Source organism: Sander lucioperca, chromosome 12 (genome assembly GCF_008315115.2).
Source record: "Sander lucioperca isolate FBNREF2018 chromosome 12, SLUC_FBN_1.2, whole genome shotgun sequence".
In the NCBI taxonomy this organism is placed as follows: Eukaryota; Metazoa; Chordata; class Actinopteri; order Perciformes; family Percidae; genus Sander; species Sander lucioperca.
Genome location: NC_050184.1, coordinates 1,094,215 through 1,122,184, shown reverse-complemented (window position 1 = coordinate 1,122,184; position 27,970 = coordinate 1,094,215). Strand labels below are relative to the sequence as shown.

At 43.2% G+C, this 27,970-nt stretch overlaps 1 protein-coding gene and 1 long non-coding RNA gene across 2 annotated transcripts in view; one reads left to right on the top strand and one right to left on the bottom strand.

Annotated features, from left to right (window-relative positions):
• Window positions 1-27,970, top strand: part of LOC116067645 (voltage-gated potassium channel subunit beta-2-like) — a 140,096-nt gene that overhangs the window by 1,253 nt on the left and 110,873 nt on the right. Inside the window, exons 2-3 of the mRNA XM_036008046.1 lie at window positions 6,614-6,954; window positions 22,167-22,210. Of these exons, the coding sequence (XP_035863939.1) occupies window positions 6,614-6,954; window positions 22,167-22,210 (385 nt within the window). The remainder of the gene's footprint in view (window positions 1-6,613; window positions 6,955-22,166; window positions 22,211-27,970) is intronic.
• LOC116050867 lies at window positions 24,868-26,069 on the bottom strand. The gene is made up of 3 exons (XR_004105187.2): window positions 25,874-26,069; window positions 25,633-25,709; window positions 24,868-25,120 (listed from the first exon to the last, which is right to left on the bottom strand). It is a non-coding gene; the product is annotated as an uncharacterized LOC116050867 (long non-coding RNA).

The following is a 27,970-nucleotide window of genomic DNA, read 5'->3' as shown; positions in this document are numbered from 1 at the left end:
ATAAATCATCAATTTCTTCCATTTATAATGAAAACATTTATCTCACTCTTAGCTGGAAGTCATTTTTTCCATAGTTTAAATCTCTTCTATCATTTCTAACCATTGTTTTATAGTTGGGGGTTCAATCTTGTGCCAGTTTCTTGTAATTGCTTTTTTACTTGTGATCAATAGTATCTTGGCTAAATTTCTATCATTACCAATAATGTAATCATTTATATTTCCAAGGTACATGACTTTACATTCCAGGTATTGCATATCCAAGAACATCCTTAATTGTAACATGTACATTTTCCCAAAATATGTGTAGTCTATTACATTGCCAAAAATGTGTGTGTGGTTTGCATCTGTTTCCACACATCTGCCAACATACTTAGTTACTTAGGGTTAAATGTTTACATCCCTCCATATCCCTGACTTTGAGATTAGCTGCACTGTGAAACAGCATGGACATTGCTGCTGTTAGAAAAAATACAAAGACAGGACTTAATGGTGTGTTTGAGTTCAGCTCATAAGGTTGTGGTGCATTCAATGTTGTTGTAAAATACCCCTTCTGCCATCTAGTGCTTCTTAATTTTTGTCGTTATAAGTTATACATTTTCAATAAATTATTTAAATTAGATTAGCAATACACAAGCCATTTTTTATTTAAGATAAAATACTATTTCAGTTGCACTTTTGATAAGAGGACACATCTGCTGTTTTGCACAGTTTATTCATTGTTAGTAATTTCATTCTGTTAAAAACAAATTGTGAGAAAATTGCATCGTGAACTTGAAATCGTATCGAATTGTAAGTTGAGTGTATCGCTCACAGCACTGCATTCTGGGAGTCGAGATGAACGAGGCTAATAGTTAAATGATACCTTTTCATACAAAAAGATAAACAAATAACTGTTTGGAATTTATAGTTCTGGAATTATAATTATTACTTCTAGAAGGCCTACGATTACATGTAAGACCTTGTTGAAATGGCGCATCTCGGATTTTAAACTACTAATTTTGTGGAAAATAATATACATCATATATATATATATATATATATATATATATATATATATATATATATATATATATATATATTTAAATAGAAAACCAGTACAATGTATATCTAATAGTAGGTCAAAAAGTGATTCTTCTCCTCTCGGCTCTCTCTCTCTCTCTCTCTCTCTCTGATAGAAAGAGACAGGATGAGTGGCGAAAACTGTGGTAATTGTAGCCTATATGTGGCTGTGTTTGTGTGGCTGTGTGTGTGTTAACATTTTTTTGACTTGACCCTTTCCCCACTAAACTTTTGAAAGAGATAATAAACTCCGCCGGCGGAGCTCAGTAGTACAGCCCTGCGCTGTTTTCTTAATCCTGCTCCTACCTGCTCTCGGTGGATTTCTGACCATTACCACCCGCTCCCACAATATAATATATTGACCATTGATTTTGTGTCTTCTCCCGTCCCACAGGGTAACTATTTACTGTGTAGTATTACTAAATATGCTAATAAGTAGTGAAATTATATTCTAGTGCATAATTACATTCATACAAGTGCAGTAATTAGTTATTCTAGTGCAATAAGGGCAAAGTGACATTGTATTAATTTATTTATTTCACTTATTTCAGAATGTGTTGTTGGCTGTGGTTTGTATTGCCCAGGTTTTATTTAATTTTGAAAACACGGTCTCTGTAGACAGCCCAGGCTCCACAAATGGAAACAAAAACAAAATGCGCCAACCTGCACCAGGAAACATAACATACAGTGTTCCAGCCAATAACCGACAAGAAGGATTTGGGGGTGGGGGTTGGGGGGTTAGTGCGCGGAAGGGAGGGGGAAGGGATGGGATGAGGTGGAGGGCGAGCTATCCTCCGTTTTGTTTGACAATACTTCAAACGTCAACAAGAAGTGCAAACCTAGCTAGGCGAACCTAACAGTCGGTTAAGCACTGATCAGGAGCAGCGCTCCTAAATCCCAGGACCAGCTGTCTATTTTTGGACCGCCTGCTTCCAGCCACAGCACCGTTAAAACCGCCTGCTCCCCCGAGATTTGTGTTGGGTACCGCAGGATCCCAGTTCCAATGTAGTCCTCTACTCAGCAGGATAAAAAAAAGTCATGTATTTAGATTAATAGCTTAATGAGTTTTTATCATACAAGCATGGCGAGAGCGCCTGGGTAGCTCACCTGGTAGAGCACGCGCCCATTTACAGAGGTTTACTCCTCAACACAGCAGCTGTGGTTTCGACTCCAACCTGTAGCCCTTTGCTGCAAGTCATTCCCCCTCTCTCTCTCCCCTTTCATGCTTCTGCTGTTTTATAAATAAAGGACAAAAAAATGCCCCCCCCAGTTTGACGACAGCGGAGTCCCAAATGTGTCTTAACTTACCTGGTCTCGGATGAGGCGAGTAAAGCATGACTTTGTTGATTGACATAATGTCTTAAGGCTAGGTTGAAGGATTGCATCATTCAAAGTAAGACCGTGGTGGCGATCTGAGTGAGGTCGAAATAGATCATGGGCGCCTAAAATAAAAATAGCTGCGCTACGCTGCTATACGCGACTCAATGCTTACGCACCCGGTGTGTTTTGGCTGTAATACTGTCAATTTAGAGGGGGGTTCCAACAGCCAAACGGCCCCTCCCAACTTGGACTGCTTTGCGTTTTGTTAAATCTGATTGGCCCGGTCACTTAAGTCCCTCTGAAGTTATGATCACAGAGAAAACAGAAAATGTCAAAACATCCTGAGTTGAAGAACTTTAGCAACATCAGATTATCTTTATACCACTAAGGCTGTATTAGTTTTTATTGTTTCTGTATTACATTATGTAGTTTATTATTACTAAATATTACAAAAAATATGTTTTTCATGGGTTCTCATAAAAGGCCACTCCATCCCAAAGTCCCGAGATGAATTTTGTCCCAGTACATCCCTGCTGTCAAAAGTTCTTTTCTTTCAATTCCACCCTTAACCAACATTGCTACTTCTCCACAAAGTGAACTATCCTCATGCATGCCACAATTCCACAGATGTCTACCTATGAATGTCAGCAGTTTGTATAAATCTTGCTCTCTGTCCTACACAGCATTGTGTGCATAATCATTTTTTCCTCCACACAGACAAAACAGCGAAGCTTCACATACTTCACTCATCCATAAATTATTCAGTGTTTATACTTCAATAATGCAGACAGAGCAGAGACCATAAAACAGCTGTGATTATGTTACAAGCCATGATGCACATGGCATTGGGAACGGTGGGCCCAGTTTTTCAAAAGGTTTAATCTGGATAAAATTGATCCGGATTTAGTAATCCTTTTTTTTGCGATCCGTGATCACGTAATCCAGCTTACTTTTGAGGCAGTTTTTCAAAGCAACATCGGATTGGATCAATCTGATCCGGATAGGAACTTTTCAGGATCACCAAATCTGGATAACCAGTGCTCAAACAGGATAGGAAATCACAATGTAGAACTATAGATATGTAAAGAGCAACAAGTAGAATAGCCAGTGTGGGGTAAATATAAGTTAATTTATATTTGAAATGAAAACACACACATTTAAAAAAAAACTAAAAACAAGAAAAACCCCACCCCATCCTCTTCCAGCAGTCTGCTCATCTGAGACCTACAACACAAACACTGTACATTGAGGATATTAATAAAAAGTTTCAAATATAGATGTATTGAATTAAGAAAAAGACTTAATGTCAAATGCTCCACAATAATTTCAGACTTCCTCATCTGATGTGGAGAGACCAGCTTGTCTGAGCGTAGCCTTTAGGAGGCGGATCTCTAGTCTGGCCTTGGTTTGCTGCAGTTTGGTCAGAGTCAGTTGTTCCTCTGCCAGACGAAGCTGTGCTTCTGCCCTTTCAGTCTCTTTTTGCAGACGTGTCTTGTAATCATCATCTTTGTTTAATGAAGGGCGCTTCAAGCCTTTCCTCTGAGATCCTGTGGCAACTACCACTGGCTCACCCAATGAGGATCCAGCTTCTTCCTCAGGAACAGAGCTGAGATCCAATATAAATACGCTCTCTGGATCAGCCTCAGGAGGAACTGGCAGATTCTCCTCCTCCTCAATCCAAGGCTCGCCATCCCCTACAACACCTTGAATACCATGGAGAGCTTGAGACTTCTCACCTCCAATGATGTCGAGGACCACATCTGTGTAATCTCCCCTCTTAAATGGCTTGTTGCCTGTTTGTGGGTTTTTGGCTTCAGCATGGTCCTTTGTTGCCCTGGCCTTAAGATTCTTCCACCGCAATTTGATTTGGTCTGTGGTCCTCCTCTGGCCAGACCCTATGGCATTCACATTTTCTGTGATTAAAGTCCAAACATCATTGTTATTTTTGTTGGTATCCTTAGCAGAATTAAAACTTCCCACTATTGTTCCATAATGGCACCGAACACCCTCTAGTAGTGCATTGGTTTCAGCAGCAGTGAAGTTACAGCTTCTTGAGTCCATGGTTCCGTTGCTTTACTATAGTGAACATTGTTCATCAATTATAGGCCTTGGGTCCAATTGCCTCAATTGAACACAAGCCAAAACCAATCAGTTGTAATGGACCTTTTTCACAGCAGACATGTTGACTTGTCATAGTAGGAAAAGCACAGCTGAAATTGATAACCTTAACGATGGCTCCATTCCACCAAGTGTCCCAGTAAGCTATTTCAGTGAGTCAGCATGCACAATACCAGGGCCTCTCCTAAGTGGAATGTAGCCATCATTAATGGTTTTCAATACACCTGTGCTTTTCCTACTATGACATGTCAACATGTCTGCCGTGAAAAAGGTCTATAGGTGTGTTTGAAACGACCAACTACACAGCCATATAAATCAGCCTTCCTCAGAGGATTCACAGAGAGACAGTGACATGGCAGGTGTTGTCCACCGCCACCACCACTTTGCCAGGAGAGGATACCGTCAAAGGGTGTATGTTGAACGTACCAAGCCACTGGAGCAATACACCACTGAGGAGCTGTATGTCCGGTTTCGCTTTGGGAAGGCTGATATAGATATACCTTGTGAACCTTCTCAGGCCAAAACTTCAACACAGAACCCAAAGGAGTCACGGTCTGTCTGTGGAAGACCAGATCCTCATTGCTCTCCGATTTTATACATGTGGGACTTTCTATCAAGTTGTTGGTGACTATATGGGAGTGGTGAAATCAGCTGTGTGTGATGTGGTGAGAGATGTGTCAATCGCACTGGCCAGCCTGGTCAATGAATTTGTTTCTTTTCCGAAGGACAACCAGATTGCCCAGGCCAAGCGCAGCTTTTTTCTTTTGGGGAATATGCCCAATACTATTGGAGCAATCGACTGCACACATGTGCATATACAAGCACCTCGTGAGAATGAATGGGAGTTTATGAACAGAAAGGGGAGGCACAGCATCAATGTCCAACTTGTGTGTGATGCTGACCTCATCACCAACTGCGTTGTCAAGTGGCCTGGGTCTGTCCATGATGCACGCATCCTGAGGGAGAGCGCTCTATATAGAGACCTCCAAACCAACCGACCAGATGGCATAATATTAGGAGACAGTGCCTACCCACTCCTACCATGGCTGATGACTCCTTTTCTAACAGCAAATACACCGGCGCAGGCACGCTTCAACACTGCTCATTGCAGAGCAAGATGTGCAATTGAGCGTTTAAATGGAGTTCTTAAGAGGCGCTTTGCATGCCTTAACTACCTGAGAGCGGAACCACAGAAAGCATGCAACATAACCCTTGCCTGTATTGTCCTGCACAACATCGCTACTAAGCGCAATGTCCCTCTCTGTGCTGACAATGATGCACCTGAGCCCCTTGGAGACCCTAACCAACCAAACAGGACGTGCAACAAGGGACGCAATAGTTAGACACTATTTCTGATTTGGATTTGTTTTGGATTTCAAAAATCGGTGATTGCCATTCTTTGCATTTTTTTGGTTATTCTGTAATCATTGCATGCATCACTAATAAATATTCTAAAAACGAATATATTTTCGATTGTGATGAATATATATATCAATTAGTGAGAGAATAAATTTATTGTTTTTGGTCAATTTTGACAGCTGTTTGGGGGATTATTTTATGAGGCCAAACTCTTTCTACTTTGCTGTAGGCCTATACTGAAAGGCTGAATACGTTAAAGCCTACCTAATCACTGTAGCCTGACGGATGAACAAATAAAATTAAAACCTTATGAATAAATAGGATATCTTGTAAGATACTGCATGATCCAAATATAGTATTATTTGATACATTTTTAATGTTTTCATTACATTTTGGGCATGAAATCCACCCTTCTGATGGGATCAGTTTAATCCAGATTTTTTGGATCAAAGTGATCCAAATCCTACAAAAAAGTTCTGAAAAACCCAAACTAAAGGTTTGATCCGGATCAAAACCAAGATTGGATTACGTGATCTAATCCGATTATGTAATCCGTTTTTTCTTTTGAAAAACCCATTTTCAAGATTTGATCCAATCCGTTATCCAAAATCCTAGTGGATTACTTTTGAAAAACCGGGCCCTGATGATTGACCGACCCATTCAGATCAGCAGAGGAACAGTTGTTATTTATAGTCCTGGCTCTATCACACATCTGTTTGATTGTGACTCCAGATTTTGTTTTGTCATCAACTTCTAGATGCCCAAGCCTGGGGGCAGTGGAGGGGTGCCACCTGGGAGTCGAGACAGCAGTGGGATATGTCGAAGCAGCAGCATCAGCAGTGGAAATGGCTTGTCTGGAGGCAAGATAATGTCCCTGTCATCCATGAGTGAGAGTGTGCACAGTGGACTGAGCTGTTTCTTGTCAGAGCAAGCACTGGAGCAGGAAGAAAAGCAGCAGCGCAGTAGCCAGTTAGCAGAGTTTCAGCGCCTGAAAGAGGTTCGCGCAGCTGCTCAGCTAAAAAATCTGGAGGATTTTCTTCGGATGAACCATGTTTCACTCAGGGACAGCATATCTTATTCCACTGGCATGATTTACAGGTAAGATGAGGCCAGAATACATCTGGTCAACTCGTTAGTGAAGTCTCTCTTGTGTGTGTTGGTCTGAGGAGAAAAGCCTGCACTGTCTGCACACTCGTACATCAGAATAATAACAAAGGGAGGCACCACCTTGTGGCACAACTAAGCATTGCAATTATAACTCTGTTACAATACGGAGAGAGAGAGAGAGAGAGAGAGAGAGAGAGAGAGAGAGAGAGAGAGAGAGAGAGAGAGCCGAGAGGAGAAGAATCACTTTTTGATCTACTATTAGATATACATTGTACTGGTTTTCTATTTAAAGATATATATATATATATATATATATATATATATATATATATATATATATTATTTTCCACAAAATTAGTAGTTTAAAATCCGAGATGCGCCATTTCAACAAGGTCTTACAAGGTCTTAAACGCTCAATGGTGTTGCCCCCAACTGCTCCTTCCAGCCAGCGCTGCGACCGCTACCTCCAAGGCACCTAACCCTAACCTTAACCCTAACCATAACCAGTGCCTAATCCTAGTACCTTCCAGGCAGCGCTGCCTGGAAGGAGCCGTTGGGGGCAAAAAACACCGGTAAACGAGAGAAACTTTCTGTAAAATGGAGAGGAGCAGGATCGCTTTGTGACAGGCGCAGAGAAATGCACGTCTGATGTGAACAGCCAGGCGGCCCGATCGGTCACAAATCTTCACTTCACAGCACTTTGCGGGCTGTGTGTCCCTGGTGTCACGTCTTGTTTTCAACTGCTCATCTAGTGTGGAGCTAAATCCAAGCCAAAAGTTTGGATCATTTAAAAAAAAAAATCAAAACTAAAAGATCAAGTTTTGATCTTGTACAACAATGTATTCAAACTAAAAATTATTGTAGGAATAAAGTATGCTGTAAGACGGAACATCAGTGGTCATAAATGATGAACCAATCAGTCAGGTCTGCTCGTATATGTACCTTGGCATTCATGTGGCTGGAATGAGTTAAAAGTGTGTGTTCTCATTTACAGCAAAGATGATCTACATTTGCAGCAGAGATGTTCTCATTTACAGCAGAGATTATACTTTTTACGCACACTCAGGGTGAATCAAAGGGTTTATGTTATACCAGGCTGTATTACAGAGCATATTCAGGTATGGGATGTCAGAAATGTACGGCAATATTTCAAAACATTTCATTTAAAGCTTGCTTGTCAGGTAGATACTGCCATGAAGGTTGTGAAGAGGAATAGAAACTCCAGGCAAGCAAAGAGAATATTGTCTCATCTATCTCATATTCTCCATGCCATGTATGAGCTCATGTATGAGCTTATCCTCTGGCAGAAGATATAGGGTACCCAATGTAAATTCAACCTTTTTTTAAACTAGGCCCAATTTGGACCTACCTCAATTAAAACTTTAAATAGGTTGCAGGGGTTGTGCAATAGCTTCATGAAATGATGCAAAGGGGTGTGTATAGATAGATTGTTCTTATCACTGTTTGCAAGATGTGCAATATATGTACATTGTGGTTGTGATGTTCTTGAGTAGGCTGCATGTCGCTTTATTTATTTGTTTTTTGGACAAGACAATATGTCTAGTGTTATGTGTGAATTATTTGAGTCCAAGGCAAATATCCCTATGGGGACAATAAAGTAGGCTATCGCCTGTAAAGTCATCTCCCATTAAATATACAAATTAAACCGTTGTCATAGGACTAAACCAAACACATCGTTGGAAAGGTGTCAACCTGGAGAGTATGACATATATTAGTCTGAAGATGATACATCACTCCTGCTTTGAAATATTGACCTCTGAAGCTTTGACCCAGTACATGTTTGAAGGCTTGTTATCTAGCAACAGGAGGTGCTACACACATAGGACCAGCTGTTACAGAAGACCTCAACTGTCATGTAGATATGGCGCCCCCTACTGCCATCAGGAAGTTACAGTTGTTACACTTTGATGTCCTCTAACTAGCTGGTTGACCAGATCCACCTCAAAAGTGTTCAGGAAAGCCTTAAGAACTTGCAGCATGGCGAACTTCAATGTTACATCATGGAAGAGGAAGTTGTTGTAACTCCAATGTACATTGTCCGATCTGCCCAGGGCACAAGTTGGCTATACACTTAATTGTTTACTGCACTACAGCTAGTTGCATCTTATGTGTGGACTAAAGAACAAACTTTTTGATGTCTGCGACCATAATGGAAAAAGGTGTAAAACAAGAAAGGTAGCACTCTGTGGACTAAAAAGCCATAATGGACAAATGTGTAGTGAAAAACAAAGTGGCCTATAGTGGTTGATAAAGCAATAATAAGTTCAGTTATAATTAATCTCTGACTGTAAATGCTAAGGTATTAATAGTGCCTTTAAAGGTGGCAATGATATCTGGTAAAGGACCCTGTTCCATTTTGTTCTGCCCTTGCACGGTTCATGTGAGAGATAGACCTTTTTCACAACAGACATTTTGATTTGTCATAGTAGGAAAAGCACAGCTGAAATTGATAACCTTAATGATGGCTCAATTCCATCAAGTGTCCCAGTAAGCTATTTCAGTGAGTCAGCATGCACAATACCAGGGCCTCTCCTAAGTGGAATGCAGCCATCATTAATGGTTTTGAATACACCTGTGCTTTTCCTACTATGACATGTCAGCATGTCTGCCGTGAAAAAGGTCTATTAGATTAGTCTTTACATGTTAAATGCTTAGGAGAGAGATGGGTGTTTTTAGGGCAGCCTCAGGTTCGAGGAAGACTGGCCCGGGGATCCAGGGTGGTAAGAGGTTTTCTCTTGTTAGCTTGTTTGTTTTAATCATTTTTTTGTCTCATTGTTTTGTTTTTGTTTCATATTATGACCCAAACATGCACAGATATACTCGTTATTTTACCAACATCCAGGGCCAGTTCATTTTTTCAATTGCAGAAATATGCCCCCTTGTAGGTGAACAACAGCGTGCAATTTCCTTTATCAGCTGGAATGTCAAAGGCATGAATAATATTCATGTAATGTAAAGCCTGATATAATATTTCTGCAGGAAACGCATCTAAATAATAATTCCCAAAAGAGGCTAAGATTTAAATGGATTGGGCAGGTATATCATTCACGATTTGATCACAAAGCCAGAAGAACAGCAATTCTGCTTATGTGGCGGAGAGTGGAATATTTAAATATAAATACTGGAGGGGGAAACTAAAGATAACCAAGGGGAGGAACTAACTTAGGGACCGACAATGCCACCTGGGGACTTGCACCCCAAGATATGAAAACCAAATTCTAATAAGGGCACAGGATTGAAACTGATGAGGCAAAGACAGTAGGTAAAACAGAACAAATGTTTTTATTAACAAAAATAATCTAAAAGAAGACAACTATAACAATACTAAAAACTCTAGTGAAATACATATAATAGACTCAAATCAGTGGGCTGGGGCTTCAGTGTGGGCAGACTACTGGAAAGAATACCCCGTCTCCCTAGTCTAGGGGGTGGGCAACACTATAAACACTACAACAAAACATGCACTAAAAGAGTCCCAGTGCACCACACCACAGCCATGGGTTCACAGACCACTACAGCCCAGTCACCGTCAAAAGATGACTCATCTGCTGGAGTGGATCCCATCCTTTCAGGGGGCTCACTGGGGGGACAATCAGCAACACAACCCACTTTGCCTTTTAACAGTGAACGCTGATCCTCCCAATCCAGGTGCTTTCAATACTTCGTACACTGTTGCGCTCCAGATGTCTTGAATTTTGTGACGGCCCCTTACTCCAGTGTCTCTAAGGAAGACCAGCTGACCTTCTTGCAGGGGGATATCTCGAACGTGCTTGTCATAGTGCTCCTTCCGCCGGGCAGCTGCAGCTTCCAGATGCCTGGTTGCATTCTCGAAAGCATGGCGTAGCCGAGTCTGGTGTTCCACGATCCAATCATGGGGTTGGCCAGCTACAGGTTCCTGTACTCTGCCCAAAAGAAAGTCAACGGGTAATTGTGGGTCTTGGCCAAACATCAGAAAAAATGGAGACTCACCAGTGGACTGATGTGCAGTGGTATTGTAGGCAAAAGTCACTTGGGGCAGGTAGCTAGATCAGTCCCTCTTCTTGGTGATGGGCAGAGTGCAGATGAGGTTATGTAATGTTCGGTTAAACCTCTCATATTGGCCATTTCCAGCCGGATGGTAAGGGGTGGTGTGGCTTTTCTCAATGCCATACATATGGCAGAGCTGCCGGATGAGATTACTCTCAAAGTTCCTGCCCTGGTCGGAATGGAGGCGACTGGGCACACCAAACCTGCAGAACCACTCGTTAACCAACACTCTGGCCACTGTAGATGCCTGCTGGTCGTGGGTTGGGACAGCTTGGTTATACTTTGAAAAAACATCAGTCATGACCAGGATGTTCTCCACCCCATTCTTCAATGGCTCCAGAACGGTGAAATCAATAGCCAGGACCTGATTTGGACAAGAAGCAAGCAAGTGACCCATAAATGCACAGGCTGTAGGTTGAGTGTCTTTGGCTACCTGGCTGCGTTCACATTCCTGACACCACTGCTTGATGTCACGATGCACCCCTGGCCAATAGCACCGCTGACAAACCAGCTCTGTTGTCCGCCCAGCACCTTGGTGGCCATGTTCATTATGCAGCTGTTGTAGTACCTGTGTCTTAAGTGAGTACCAGCTGGAGCACATTGTCCCCCCTGGGGAGGATGACACGGCGATAGAGCACCCCTTCTTGCTCCACTAGCCCGTCCCACTGTCTGGCCAGCACTAGGATGTCCTTGGAAGCCTGGCGTTGCTCAGCTGCATCAGGGGCCCTATTTCTAGTCCAAAAGGTCAGGAACTCTTTGGTGATTGGATCTGCTTCCTGTAAAACATGAAAGTCAGGGGTAGAGTGGCAAGGAAAAGCTGTGACAGTGGCTTGGGTCACCTGGTTCTCCTCAGCCACCTGTTGTAGCAATTCTAGGACTGACGTGCCTGGAGCTACATGTTCTGATGTGTGGATTCTTGGGGGATGCTGCCTGGAAAGTGCATCTGCATTCTTGTTGCTTTGACCAGGCTTGTACTTGATGGAAAAATCAAAAGAAGCCAACTGTGCAGCCCAACGATGCTCTGTAGCACCCAGCTTTGCTGTAGATAGGTGACTGAGAGGATTGTTGTCTGTATACACCACACACTTCTGTCCCAATAGGTAATCCCTGAATTTTTGTCATATCCCATTTAAGGGCGAGAAATTCCAGTTTCATGGAGCTGTAATTCGTCATGTTGCGTACTGTTGGCTTAAGGCCACGACTAGCATATGCAATGTGTCTGACCTTACCCTCTTGTTCTTGGGAGAGTACAGCACCCAGTCCGCTGTAGCTGGCAGGCCAGGACTGGAGCAGACACCAACCTTCTTTTTAGGCCTTCGAAGCCCTGCTCACACTCCTCCGTCCATACAGCACGCAGGCTTGCTTTTGATGGTTTCCGCACTTTGGTTCCAGCGAGTAGAGCAACCAGGCGATGCAAAGGGGCTGCCAGCTTGGCAAACCCCTCTACAAAGCGTCTGTAGAAAAGAGCGCAGCTCTGACACATGGTTAGGCCTTGGCCACCCTGCCACGGCTTCGATTTTGCCAGGATCAGTGGCTACACCTTCGCTGGAAATGACGTGACCCAGGTAGTTTACTTCTGGCCTGAAGAACGAGCACTTCTCCAACTTCACCTTCAGTCCTTCCTGTTACAGGCGACCCAGCACAGCATCCAGGCGTTGAATATGCTCTGTCACAGAAGCAGAAAAAACGACAACATCATCCAAATACAACAACAATGATTGACCATGCTGGTCCCCAAAGATCCTTTCCATCAATCTCTGGAAAGTGCTGGGAGTGTTGCACAAACCAAAAGGCATCCGATTCCACTTAAACAACCCAAAAGGGGTGCAGAAGGCCATCTTTGCCTTGTCTTTCTCGGTGACAGGTACGTGATTGTATCCAGCAGTCAGGTCCAAAGTGGAGAACCAGTGAGCCCCTGATAAAGCATCAAGGGATTCTTCAATACGGGGCAAGGGAAAAATATCCTTGCGAGTGTTATTGTTCAAAAGTCGGTAGTCCACACACAACCGAAAGACTGCCATCTTTCTTTTTCACAAGCACAATGGGAGAGGAAAAGGGGCTACTATTTTCTCTGATGACCTGTGCATCCAGAAGTTGGCGAAGGTGGACCTTCACCGCCTCGTACTCCGAAGGTGGAAGACGCCGATATCGCTGGCCCACTGGCACGTCATCTAGTAATGGGATATCATGAGAATTGAGGTTAGTGCATCCTAAATCTCCCTCATAGGCTGAAAATATCCCACTCTATTTCTGCAGTTGCACCCCAACTTGACACTGCTCTTCCTGAGTGAGTGATGCTACATCAACTGCATTGATCTTATCCTGCACTAAACTTGTGGTAGTCTGTGAAAAGACAATAGCTGCTATGCCCTCCTCCACAAGGTTATCAGGTGAGTGGACAAGGTAGGCCTCACTTACAGTACCTAGGACTGTACGGGGGTACAGTACAACTTCCTGGGCCCCAACGTTGACAATGGCGATATACACAGTGCCTTTGCTCAAACAGAATCTGATTTACGAGATGCTGGGGACCTGTGGCTGCCACCATTTTCATAGTACCCCCTGGGACTCGGCAAACCCTCCCCCCTTTTACCTTTACGCAACCTGAACATGCAGGGAGGGCTTTAGTTTGAACCCGATGACACTGCTGAAGCGCCTGCTGAATGGGCGTGGGAGCCTGTAACATAGAAGGTAGGTTAAATAGAGCAAACAACTCCCAGTAACATTCTTTGATGATGTTCATTCCCAGTACACCTGGGACTGAGGGCTCCCTGTGTGGAGTATCTTGGACAACCAACACCCCTTGCCTGGTGATAGTTTTGCCACAAAGCTGCACATCCAATTCTAGATAGCCCACATATGGTATTGCTAACTTAACTGCAGCCAATTACAGGACTGGAGTTTTTCTGGGCCCCAAGGTTCAAAATGCTGCAAAAAGAAACTCTCGGTCATCGTTGACACCATTGAGCCAGTGTCCACTAAGCAGGGGACCTGCACCCCTCCCATTAGTACCAAAATATTTAGACATACAGAAACCAATCTTTCGTGAGTAGCAGCCAAATCCGAGCCAGAGGAGCCCCCGCCTGAACTTTGGCTCAGTAGTTCAGTGGGTGCAAGTTTCCCTGGTTTTGGGGAGGTTGTGTGGCTACAGGAGCTGGTTGTGGCTGTATGGCAGCATAATCTTCTCTACACTCTCTCGCAAAGTGACCTGGTTTTTGACACCTCCTACAAATCACTGTTCTCTTACCATGCCCTGATTGAATTCTAGGGCCCTCCGTAAGGGCTGTAAGGCCCTTAGTAAGGTGGGTCAGCTGCTCTTGCTGGTTCCTGCTCCTGTAGCCACATAACCTCCCCAAAACCAGGGAAACTTGCACCCACTGAACTACTGAGCCAAAGTTCAGACGGGGGCTCCTCTGGCTCGGATTTGGCTGCTACTCACGAAAGATTGGTTTCTGTATGTCTAAATATTCACTCAACTCAGAACTGAAGGATGGGTTACCTGGCCCCTGATGGTTGGGCTGATTGCCTTGTACAGCATACTGGTAGCCAAATGCATTGGGAACGGAACAACTTCTGCCCCTTGTGCCCCCAGGCATCCCTTCTTGTTCCCATCTAATGCCCTCAGTCCGGACATCTATCAAGGTGGCAGTAGGGTGACCCCGGACAAACTGCATGAGCTCTCTGCGAAGGGAACAATTAGACACATGCTCAACAAATTGATCTCTCAACAACACCTCCCTATTGAGTGAACCATGAGGGGGTCTTTGTACAACCTTTTCCATTAAACACATTAATGCATGAGAGAACTCTTGCAATGTTTCAGTCTTGTTGTTTCCTTGAAAAGAAGTCTTCCTGCAGAGACACATGATTTTGTACACCCATAAAGTTCTTTTAATATAGACAGGACCTTGTTTGGATCTCCCCTGTCCCCTGGAGACTGATATTTAATTTCCTCCCTCACTTCTCCCTCCAGGTGATCGTAGATGAAGAGCGCTTGGTCCGCTGGAGACAGGTGGCGAGCTCGTATGCAGGCATGGACCTCTTCGAGCCACTCCCCAATGCCTAATCCTGTCCTGCCCCTAAACAGTGGGCACTTCAAGTCCCTGGGGAGATAGACCAGTCTCTCCGTTACTGGGGCAGGAGTTGAGGAGGGTCCAGGAGCTGAAGAACTGGTTGATGCTGTGCTTGGCCCAGGCTGATTAACCTCCTGTTCCCGACGCATCTGTTGGTCCTCAGCTTGCAGCTGAGTGATCAAGTCTCTTAACTGGATGATCTCCTCCTCCATGACAAAACAAAACAGAAGGGGTAAGAGACAACTGGCTGTGCCAGGAGCTGCCCGGCACCTGGTGCTGTTCTGCAAAACAAACCTATACAATACGAATAAATGGGGTTGTGGAAGAAAAGAAAAAAAAACTACCAGTCTTTGCCTTCAGTAATCCTGACAACAACGCCAAGTGTTGCGGAGAGTGGAATATTTAAATATAAATACTGGAGGGGGAAACTAAAGATAATTAAAGCTGCAAGCAGTGTTGGACGGGCCCTCGCGCCTCTGCGCGCGTCTGGGTTACTGGTGCACGCCGCTCCTTGCGACTATGCATTTGCGCGGCACTCAGACACCGCAAATCGTCACCAATGAAAACGGAACGCCCTGCTGAGTTCAATGATACCTCACACAAGACCCTACGTCATACAGTTCATTAGGTGTGAAAGGGGGCATGGCTAAATCATGGGGGGTGGGCCGAACCATGAACAATGAAAACGGAACTCTCTGTTGAGTTCAATGATACCTCACACAATAGTGTACAAGAAACGGGTCATTAGTTATTAAAGGGGGCGTGGCTTAAGCATATGGGGCGGGGCAAATCATCATCAATGAAAAGGGAACTCTCTGCTGAGTTCAATGATACCTCACACAAGGGTCTACCTTAAACAGTTCAAATGTTATGAAAGAGGCGTGGCCTGAGTAAGTGGGCGTGGTTAAAATATAGGGGCCGGCTCAGTATCACATGTAGATCACACATAAGTTTCATGTAAATCGGATGATGTTTGTCATATAAGGCTGATTTCCTGTTGCCAGGGGGGTGGGGGGCGCTATAACCAAAGTCAATACTGGCCTGTATATGTCCTCAGGCCTGGACTCTTGTTGATTGTGGAAAATTTCAAGCAGCTATGACAAACTGGCTGTAACTAGAGTGTACATACACTCTAGTTACAGCCAGTTTGTCGTTCATCACTAAACACTCAAAATGGCTGCCACGCCACGCCCACACCATTTGACGAAAAGTTTTTCTTTTAATAACTTTTCATCTTTAAGGTGTTTTGATGGTACAGACCAAATTTGAAGTCCATCGGATGAAATCTCTAGGAGGAGTTCATAAAAGTATAGCACGTTGACTTTTAGGCCTACTTCCTGTCGCCACTAGGGGGCGCTATGACTTTGAGTCAATTTTGTTGGGTAAATGTCCTCAGAGTCTTATGAATCATGAAAAGTTTCGAGGCAATTGGACAATGTACACTCGAGTTACACCCACTTCTTGTTTCAATGGCGAAACGCACAAAATGGCCACCCCGCCATGGCCACGCCCTATAACGAAAAGTTTTTCTTTTAACAACTTTTCATCTTTAACGTCTTAAGATGGCACAGACCAAATTTGAAGTTGATCGGATGAAATCTCTTGGAGGAGTTCGTTAAAGTACGACATGTGGAAATGGCCAAAATCGCACTAATTTCAAACATTCAAATTAAAATGGCAGACTTCCTGTTGGGTTTAGGGTATAGACCAAATTTGAAGTCCATCGGATGAAATCTCTAGGAGGAGTTCGTTAAAGTATAGCACCTTGACTTTAAGGCCTACTTCCTGTTGCCACTACGGGGCGCTATGACTTTGAGTAAATCTTGTCCAGTAAATGTCCTCAGAGTTGGAGTGTTATGAAAAAGTGAAAAGTTTTGAGCCAGTTGAACAATGTACACTCGAGTTACACCCACTTCCTGTTTCGGCGGTGAAACGCACAAAATGGCCACCCCGCCACGGCCACGCCCTATAACGAAAAGTTTTTCTTTTAACAACTTTTCATCTTTAACGTCTTAAGATGGCACAGACTCATCACCAGACTTGATGCGCCTGCCAATTTTGGTGAGGTTTGAACATGTTAAGCCCCTCAAAAAGCCAATTCATTTGCAGAAAATAATTCCTTCAGTTCCAATAGGGCCTTCGCTGCTGTCGGCGCTCGGGCCCTAATAAAAATTGACTTTTGAGGAAATTTTAATCTAACACTTTAAGAGGAAAAACACAAGCCTGTGGGCATTTTCTTTCCCAAAATGTGCCAAAGATTCTTGTATGCTGAATGTTCTTACTCGTGTAATCAAAAAAGTCTTAATGTTCCAGGCTCGGTTTTTAACAGAGGAGATGTTGATCCTTCTGCAAAGGATTCGTGAAAGTCGATCCCGGCGAACAGCTCGCTGGCTTTTATTCCACGTATTTCCTCATTCCAAAGAAGGATGGTGGGTTGTGCCCCATCTTGGACCTAAGGCAATTAAACGCCTTCATGAAGGTTCTGCCTTTCAAGATGCTGACCACAAATCAGGTCTTAGAATCCATAGAAGGGGGGAGTGGTTCACCTCCATAGATATAAAAGATGCGTACTTTCATGTGCCCATCTGTCCGGACCACTGGCCTTTCCTTTGGTTTGCCTACCAGTTCAAGGTCCTGCCATTTGGCCTGTCCCTCTCCCCAAGGGTGTTTACCCGGGTGGTAGGGGCTGCCTTGTCTCCGCTCCTACTGTCAGGGATGAAAGTCCTTCCTCATTTGGATGACTGGCTGGTTTGTGCTCCGTCTCCCAGCCAAGTCGCAGAGGACACAAGGTCACGTGTCTCACACGTCCAGTCTCTGGGTATCACGGTGAATGTGAAGAAAAGCAACCTCGTACCAAGGCAGCAGGCAGTCTTTTTGGGTCTTTGCCTGAATTCCGTCACAATGTCCGCGTCTCTCACTGCTCAGAGGGTGCGGTCCATCCTGACCCTCCTGGACCGATTCCAGCTGGGCAGGCAGGTGGAGTTGGTTCAGTTTCAGAGGCTGCTGGGCATGATTTCAGCTGCAGTGGCTGTTGTTCCCTTGGGCCTTCTCAGGGCTCGACCGCTGCAGAGATGGCTGAATGCCTTCAGACTTCACCCGAAGTGGGACAGGCATGTGAAGCGTGTGGCGCATACATGCCTTCAAGCTCTGCGTCCGTGGCGGGACAGGGCATTTTTGCTCCAAGGAGTCCCCCTCAGGAACATTCCTTCACGACGAGCTGTGGTGACGACGGATGCCTCCCTGACCGGTTGGGGAGCAGTCTTGGAAGGCAGGATGGTGTGAGGTGTTTGGGAACCCCCTGCGGGGGAGTTGAGGCCGGTTCACCTTTCTCTGAAGGTGCTCCTCCCTTTTATTCAGGACAGACATGTCCTGGTGAGAACAGACAGTTCCTCCACTGTGTATCACATAAATCACCAGGGAGGCACCAGGTCTCTGCGCTGCCTCCAGGGCGCACAGGAACTCCTGTTTTGGGGAGTCTGGCTTCACTCAGTGCGATTTACATTCCAGGAGTTGTGAACCGGGCAGCGGACCTCCTGTTCAGGACTGGTCCACCCCCAGGAGAGTGGAGACTCCATCCAGAAGTTGTGGCCGTCCTATGGACTCGGTTCAGCATGGCACGGACCAATCTGTTTGCATCAACGGAGACTACCCACTGCAGGATGTGGTTCTCCCTGCTGGGTCAGGGAGGTCCCCTGGGTCTGGATGCACTCTCGAGAGTGGCCGGAAGGATTGTTGTGTGCTTTTCCTCCATTCCCTCTGCTTCCCCAGGTTCTCCACAGGGTCGCCATGGGCCATTACAAGGTACTGCTGATAGCTCCTCGATGGCCGAGGAGGCATTGGTCTCTGGCCCTCCTTCGCTTGGTTTATGGGGAGCCTTGGGCCCTGCCGGTCAGAGTGGACCTGCTTTCTCAGGTGGAGGGGCAGATATGGCACCCGAAGCTGGCCGTCTTGCAGCTCTGGGCTTGGCCCCTTCTCAGTCCCTCTCACAGGGACTAGATGAAGCGGTCCTGCACACTATAGGTAATGCCTGGGGTCCCTCCACTCGTTCTAACTATGCCCAGAAGTGGAGGGTGTTCTCAGGATGGTGTCACAGTCGGCAGGAGGATCCAGCCACTTGCTCCGTCCAACTTGTTCTCCACTTCCTGCAGTCGCTTCTGGACTCGGGGAAGGTGGCTAGCACCATTAAGGTGAACTCTTCTGCTGTATCCCTCTTCCATGAGGCTGTGGTGGGTGTTACGGTGGGGAGACATTCCTTGGTGTCCCAGTTCATTAAAGGGGTGTGTACACTGCATCCATACAGGTCCCCCAGGTCATGGGAGCTACCCATGGTGCTGAAGGGCCTTGACTCGAGCTCCTTATGAACCCATAGAGCAGGCTACCCTTAGTTTTCTGTCTCACAAAACAGGTTTTCTCTTGGCTATATGTTCTGCTAAGAGGGTTGGCGAGCTGCATGCTCTATCCATGAGCAGTGAGGATTGTTTGAGATGGAAGGCTGAAAACACTAGCATGTCTCTCTGGCCGAATCCCTCTTTTCTAAGGTGGTTAACCCTCAGACTCTTAACCAGGTGATTGAGATCAGCTCCTTTCAGCTTGATCCGGCTCTTCCGCAGGGGGATGTGAGCCTGCTCACTTTATGTCCAGTGAGGGCACCAGGGGCTTATCTTGCCCGCACTCGGGCTCTGAGAAGCTCTCACACCCAGCTCTTTGTTTGTTTTGGTGGCAAAAAGTTAGGACTCCCTGTATCTAAACAGACTTTGTCCCACTGGATTGTGGACACAGTCTCTGCTGCCTATTCTGGGCAGGGTCTCCCGGTCCCGGCTATTCTGTTGGCCCACTCGACCAGAGGTATGGCTGCTTCCTGGGCTTCTCTTAGAGGTGTTCCTCTTTCAGAAATCTGTGCAGCGGCAACTTGGTCTGCTCCCTGTACATTTTCCAGGTTCTACAGGGTGAATGTGGCATCCCATGTACCATTGGGTTCTGCCATTCTCCTCTCGGCTGCGGGGCGCAGTTGTGACGGGGAGGAGTCCTCTGTTCCTTGTGACCCTGATGGTACTTGTCATTCAAGATAGACCGCGGTGACGGTCTGATATATTAGGAAACTGCTAAATTTAGTTATTGTATTATCTACTGTGCCTGTCTACAGTAAACTGTATTTGTTGTAGTGTATGACATTTTATTGTAAAGCACTTTGCAATTTTATCTGTGAAAGGTGCTATACAAATAAACTTTACTTACTTACTTACTGTGAGAAGATAAAGTAACAACCTAAACAGAATATTATTGTAATTTCCAAATAATCACAGAAATATGCTGCATTTATTTTTTTACTGTATTAGACTGTGAAATCATTTAACAGTGTGAATAGAGAAATATACAGTTTTTCTGGTTTACAGACTACTACATTTTACTTATGAATACATAACGGTATACTGCTGGCATCCCTGCTGCCAGCTTTTTACTGTTATTTTACAGGAAAATTTACAGTGAACCTGATTTTCTGTGTCGATTCTTTGACTGTTGAATTGGACACTTAGGAGACTATGACTGTGGTTGTTACCTATCTCCTCACATAATTTCATTAACTATGTGTATATGGTTATGCATGTATATGTGTATATGTATATTTGCACTCATACAATTTTTTGGTTTTTAATTTGTATGTATCAATACATGCAAAGTTACTTTTTCCTGCAATAACATGGGACCAAGTTGAAGGCCAATCTCTGTGTATGTATGTTAAACCTTATCTTATTTGTGTTTATTTGGGGATGCCGCCTGGAGTGGGTGGGGTTGAGGGTTCAGACCTCTTATCATAAATGCTCAACCATTTATGTTTGTTGAAAGTTTGATATTTAAAACTGATAAATAAAGTTGTGTCAGTATAATCTAAAGATCTTGCCAAAGATAAATTGCTAAGCTTTTGCACTTTCATCCAACGGTCTAGGTGTCAAATTATCATATAAGGCTGCGAAACAGGTAGTGGTTTGCAACTCCAGTGTACATTGTCCAATCTGCCCAAAATGTTTATATGCTTAATTAGAGATCAGGTCTGAGGGCATTTACAAATCAATAATGAGTTATAGTCATAGCGCCACCTAATGTCAATAGGAAGTAAGCCCTGATAAAGATCACGTTTATTTTTTGTTCACCATTTATCTGAAATTTACATCATGTGGTCTACACATGATATACAGCAACATGATAAATAAATAGTGTGTGTTCACTAGCGCCACATAGTGGATACAGGAAGTGCACATCCCACCTTCTGGCAGGTGCAGGACAAAATACCCTACGGGGAAAGGACGCCTCACATGCCGGGAGACGGCCGAAAAGGATGTGTCATATAACGGGAGGCGGCCGCGAGGCGGCCACTGCGGACGCGACTACGGGGAAAGGATGCCTCACGCGCCGGGAGATGGCCGAAAAGGACGCCTCACACGCCGGGAGACAGCTGCGGGGGACGCGCGACAATAACGGGACGGTTGTGATTAGGAAGACTACGGGAAACAAAACACCACACACGGGACGCGAACCCCGCTCGCCCGGGTGAAAGTCCTGTGTTGTTTGACCCATCCACCACCTCGACTAACCTCCCTACGTGGATTTTCGGCTTTTATACTACTCCCTACCATTTACGTGCTGTAACCACGAAATATGCTTCCCATTGAAATACATTACTTCACATTTTCGTGCTGGCCACCACGTAAAACATGAGAAAAACATCCACGTGAACACGTATCAATAGATTAAAAATAACGTGACATTTACACGAACTGCCGCGATACCGGGCTGCCTATAGAGAGCTGCTGCTCCTCCAACTAAATGTTCTGTAAAAATGTGAAAAAGTTTGACCAGTGGCTGGTCAAAGGTTTAAAAGTTTGATTTGATTATTAGAAGTTTCAGTGGTGAGGACATTTTGGGCAAATGCTACTGCTATCTGTTTTTCAACAGACGTTTGTCTTACAGTCAAAACATCATCTCCCTCTTACTGCACTTTATTTATACAGAAAATAGAATATATTGATAATGTGATATATACTTTATGATCTGCTGTTCTCATTGTACTGTGTTTTTTGTCAACAGAAATCTGGGCAAATCGGGGCTGCGGGTGTCCTGTCTTGGATTAGGTGAGTGTGGCATGCACATACAAGCCCATCTAGAATGACAATAAAACCATGAATATCTACAGAACCTTATATAGACCCAAAGGAACAGAATGAGCACCAAACAAATTTGAGTGCTTTTCAGTCTGCAAGTCAACATTTTAGAGATGGTTCTCTCTGGAAACTGATGATGGAGATGCTCAAAGATGACAACTCCGATGATCTCAGATTATAGGCAGCTTTATTCAATATTGAACAAATTTTAATGAGGGAGAACACAGGTACATGCAGCTTTGCACAGACCCAAGTCTTCTCTCCGAACTGAGTCTAGACCAGACAGTCTTATAGATCCTGAAAACCCCTATCTGGAAACCCTTATTCATGATATCATCATAACAACTGTATGTTCCCATACTCCGTGAGACGTAGATATCCTGTAGGCCCCACCAAAGGTCATAGGTTAACTGTGCCTTAAGTTGTTTTTCCGCTATAGAATGACAGAATACATAACAACTCCTGGACAGATACTTATCATGGCCTCTTTGCATGTTATTCTCTCAGACCCAACATCTGTATCCTCTTCAACTTTCTCACGTATATATGGAATTATTTTTAGGATAAAAAAGGGAGGATTGATAGGTGGTATAATCCAGCCTGCATGTATTCAAATGTATTTTCATATTCTATACATATTCTGTAATGTGTTATTGAGATCTAGGTGGGAGGTCATGGTGAGAAGGTTGAGGCCCTATACGTATGGAATTATTTTTGTGTCTTTAATACCAAGCAAAACGTCTCAAGTATCAAACAAAAATCACTAACTCAAGCAAAAAAATTGTCACCTCAAAGGTAAAACTTAAAACTTGCAAACAAAACATTTGTGTAGTCATAAACTATTGGTCTTATATTTGTTTGATATTATGTCCTTTTGTTTTCAGTTCCCTCTGCTTCTTTCTCAATGATCAGTCTTTTGATCTCTCCATCACGTTTGCAGTTCTGCTCCCAGCTTTCTCGTTTGCGCTTCCCAAGTCTTTGTTTGCGATTCTGACACAAAGCTATCGCGTGGGCGGGTCTTACAGGGATGCGTCCCCATTGGCTAATGCGTATTTGGAGTATTTTTGAGTGACAGCTCAGTGCCTGCTGGCCCCCTGACGTTTCAGTGCAGTTAACTTAAGAGATTTTGGATGACACACAAACCACTCCACAGCGGATTCCTACAAGATTAATAAAATGTAAGTATTGATCATATATATTGTCTGTGATGTACTTTGCAAGCATGGTTACTAGACGTTTGTTGTTTCATTGTGTTAAGTTACTAATTAGCTAGTAAAGCTGTTAACTTAGCATTTAACGTTGTAGCTATGTTAGGCTACTGAGCTAATTTGCCATGGGAATCATGAAGTCTTAGTGTCTTACTCAAGGAGCTGTATTAATTATCGTCTTCTCTCTGTAGAATAATGAAACATTGTGGGACGTGCAGGACCCCGAGCAGAGCAGAGCTACGATGCTGTCCCAGGTAACGTTAGCTAGGTCAGTAACGTAGCTATATCTGATAATACACAATGCTAGGGTATTGGTTAAGTAGTACAATGTAGAAGCTGTGCATATAATGTATTCCTATCTAGAGGTTGACACATACATTAGATAATGTTCCATCTGTACACACTGTTTCTTTTTGTATTGCACTGCTGCAAGATGGCAGATAATTGACATATTTTTTGTATATTTTAACAATGTAAATTTCAACAATATTTAGAATGAATGCATATTGTTACTATTATCCAAACAATGTACCTTTGCTAAGTGATCATTATTGTTTTTTAGTGATGTGCATGGCTGATGAAGCTCGGGTCCTGCTGGCTGCCCTGGACCACCTTGGCAGATTACCCAAGGGAAAAGCAGATGGATCATTTGAGTAAATTCAACATGAAGCCATATTGTACTTTACACATGTAGTCAGCACGGAGGTAGGAATCTAGAAAGTGTGATCAATAATATTCCAGAAATAAGTGTTCCAGTAGTGATTATGAAAGCTAGAAAAATGTTCGTAGAGTGCAAAATTAAAATTATTTATTATTGAGCTAAATTCAAACATTTTTTTTCATCTAATAAGGTACTTCAAGCTTTACAATAAGTCAAGGAAGTGAAGGACTACAGCCACATCCCACCCCTTCAAAGAGGCTGTCGTCCAGACTGGAGCGGTGGGCCATCAGTGAGCTCAGGAGACCAGATGATCCCAGGCGTCCATGAGTTGTGTGTGATATTCCTGCACCACCCTCAGAAGTGTTGTTGCAGACACAAGTCAGCAGAGAAATACAGCTTCCTTAGGCGAAACTGAATATGTGAAATATATACATAACCCTATTACTCAGTATGTTTGTGTATTGTTGGTGATGAAAAACTGATCCTGACCTGTGATGTACTGCAAATAATGACTGACACTGAGTTCCAGCTTCTTCTACCACCGGGGCCCCAGCCAAATACGTTCAAATATCCATTATGTATGTGAAGTTTTATATTGGACTAAAAATAAAGCATTATAATAGTCTCAACCTTATGTCCTGTATTATATAATGAACCAAACTGACAAGGGTGAATGTAAAAAAGTGTTTTAATATATTATGTGCATTTTAAAATATAATTACAGTAAAACAATGTAAACACATTAAATTACAGGACAGTATACTGTATATATTGATATACAATGGACTTAGAAACTACAAGTACACAAATGAAAATAAACTTAAGAAAAAGGTTATTGTAAGTGTTAATTGAGTATCTCAGTAAAATATGATCAATACATACTCTATTGGTCTATACCCTGGCTGTTAGAAGCCTTAGCAAACAGTGTTTCCTCCACAGAGAGACTGAAGGCTCCTCTCCCTCTGCTGCTACCACGTCCTCCTGGTTGGACTGCCTGCTGCCTGATGTGAGCTGTGATAGAAAATTATAACAAAGTTCCTTACACAAATCAAATGGTAACAAAGTTCTTATTGATAACTGCGGCTTCTAAGATTGGGTGATTTACAATTAAAATAACTTGCTTTTAAGTAGCCATTAGCAACAGGCTTTAAAAACAATATGAACACTTTCCTTATGCTGACCTGCTTGCAAATGCAACAGAATACATGTAATTAGAGTTAGGATAGCCAGTTTTGTCATAACTAGGAAAGTACAGATGAACATTCTTGTTGTCTTGTAATGTCATCCTCTTGGTGTAAATGTAGCTATCATTACTGAGTTTCTTTTTATGCTATGCTATGCTATGCTATGCTATAATAATGCACATATCTATAAAGATGAACCAGTTAGGCACAGCTAACACTGCATATGTACTGTATGTGTCAACCTCTAGATAGGAATACATTATATGCACAGCTTCTACATTGTACTATTTATCCAATACCCTAGCATTGTGTATTATCAGATATAGCTACGTTACTGACCTAGCTAACGTTACCTGGGACAGCATCGTAGCTCTGCTCTGCTCGGGGTCCTGCACGTCCCACAATGTTTCATTATTCTACAGAGAGAAGACGATAATCAATACGTTAGCAGTTAGCTAACGTTAAATGCTAAGTTAACAGCTTCACTAGCTAATTAGTAACTTAACACAACGAAACAACAAACGTCTAGTAACCATGCTTGCAAAGTACATCACAGACAATATATATGATCAATACTTACATTTTATTAATCTTGTAGGAATCCGCTGTGGAGTGGTTTGTGTGTCATCCAAAATCTCTTAAGTTAACTGCACTGAAACGTCAGGGGGCCGGCAGGCACTGAGCTGTCACTCAAAAATACTCCAAATACGCATTAGCCAATGGGGACGCACCCCTGTAAGACCCGCCCACGCGATAGCTTTGTGTCAGAATCGCAAACAAAGACTTGGGAAGCGCAAACAAGAAAGCTGGGAGCAGAACTGCAAACGTGATGGAGAGATCAAAAGACTGATCATTGAGAAAGAAGCAGAGGGAACTGAAAACAAAAGGACATAATATCAAACAAATATAAGACCAATAGTTTACGACTACACAAATGTTTTGTTTGCAAGTTTTAAGTTTTACCTTTGAGGTGACAATTTTTTTGCTTGAGTTAGTGATTTTTGTTTGATACTTGAGAAGTTTTGCTTGGTATTAAAGACACAAAAATAATTCCATACGTATAGGGCCTCAACCTTCTCACCATGACCTCCCACCTATAACACATTACAGAATATGTATAGAATATGAAAATACATTTGAATACATGCAGGCTGGATTATACCACCTATCAATCCTCCCTTTTTTATCCTAGTTGGAATACAAAATATCATGCAATACACTGGAATATACAATACATTTTTACCCAGAGAATACATTTACATGATGGTTATACAAAGATACAACATTTTCAGATTACATAAACACTACCCATACTAATCATGGAAGAGGCGAAAAACCTGGATGGCTGTTTCTTTTACCAGGAAAATTCCTCTCCAATCCCCAATTAAAGGCTGCCAGTCGATTCTTTGGGCGATTACATTATTTCTTGTCATGATAGTTTGGCTCTAAACTTATCCTTCATCGTCTCTAACATGGTGTTACCCTTTCCAGGTTTAATTTCTCATACACATCTTTTAATCAACTTGTCCCATGGGCCCTTCATCTTCACTTGAAGTGGAGTTGGAAGACAATGACTCCAAAGAAACAGATTGTTTCACTCTTCGATTAATTGCATGTACATGTACATGATTAACTGGATTCTGTACCAAAGAAATATTGACAGATCTTAATATTAAAGTCTTCAGAATAGGAAAACAACATCCTAACATAAAAATAACCAGAAAGATCACTAAAACTGGAGCAATAATTCGTATTATCCTTGCCACAACAGAATTGTTAGTAAACATTCACAGTAAACCATTAAAATCCTTTTCCTATTCCTGCATACTTTCCTCCTGTCATGTGTGCTTCTTTGTTTGTTCTAACAATGCCTTCTTGAATATCCTTGAGATTTTTTAATGCAATTGACAAATTTCCTAATCCTTCAGATTCTGATGGTAAGTACGTACACCAATCCTTATCAATTAAAGCACGCACTCCTCCTTGAGCAGCGGTAATTGTGTCCGAAGCTAAGCGATTTTCGATGGCAAATTGTCTAATTAGGGCTACTTCTGCACTCAAAGATTGAAGTCCTAATGCAGTAGCATTGGCTAAGTTGACCACGTCCCACCTTGTCAATGTGATAAGGAAATGATTATCGTACATCAGTTCCGTATTCCAGAACATAGTCTTGAAATACATTTGAGAATGTGAAAAAATCCTATGGTCCTCACTTAATGCATAATATTTCTCCGCAAGGCCTGTTGGATCTTTATTCTGTAAATGGATATAGCCAGTAACGTCCGACACTCCCCTCTTCTCCTTCTGCCCCTCATGGCTTTCTTTGATTAATTCTACAGGTTCAACAATGTCAATTAATTCATTCATCGTACACACACCACAACGTCCTATGAAATTACTCTGTAATGAAGTCCAAATGTCTTCCCACAACACCAGAAAAACCCAGGGACTTCTATTGTCCCTAAAACTGCTATCCTCATATATTCATTTGGTTCGTCTATAATTCTGAAACATTGTTGCTCAGGAATTTCTCCCATACTCTCCCTTTTTCCATGCTTTCCTTCCTGTTCACGTCCTTCAATGCAAACATCAAAAATTGCTGATTCATTATGTATCACTGAAACCTTAGATGACTGCTTCGATAAATCAAGAGGCATATCAGACACATATTTCTTAT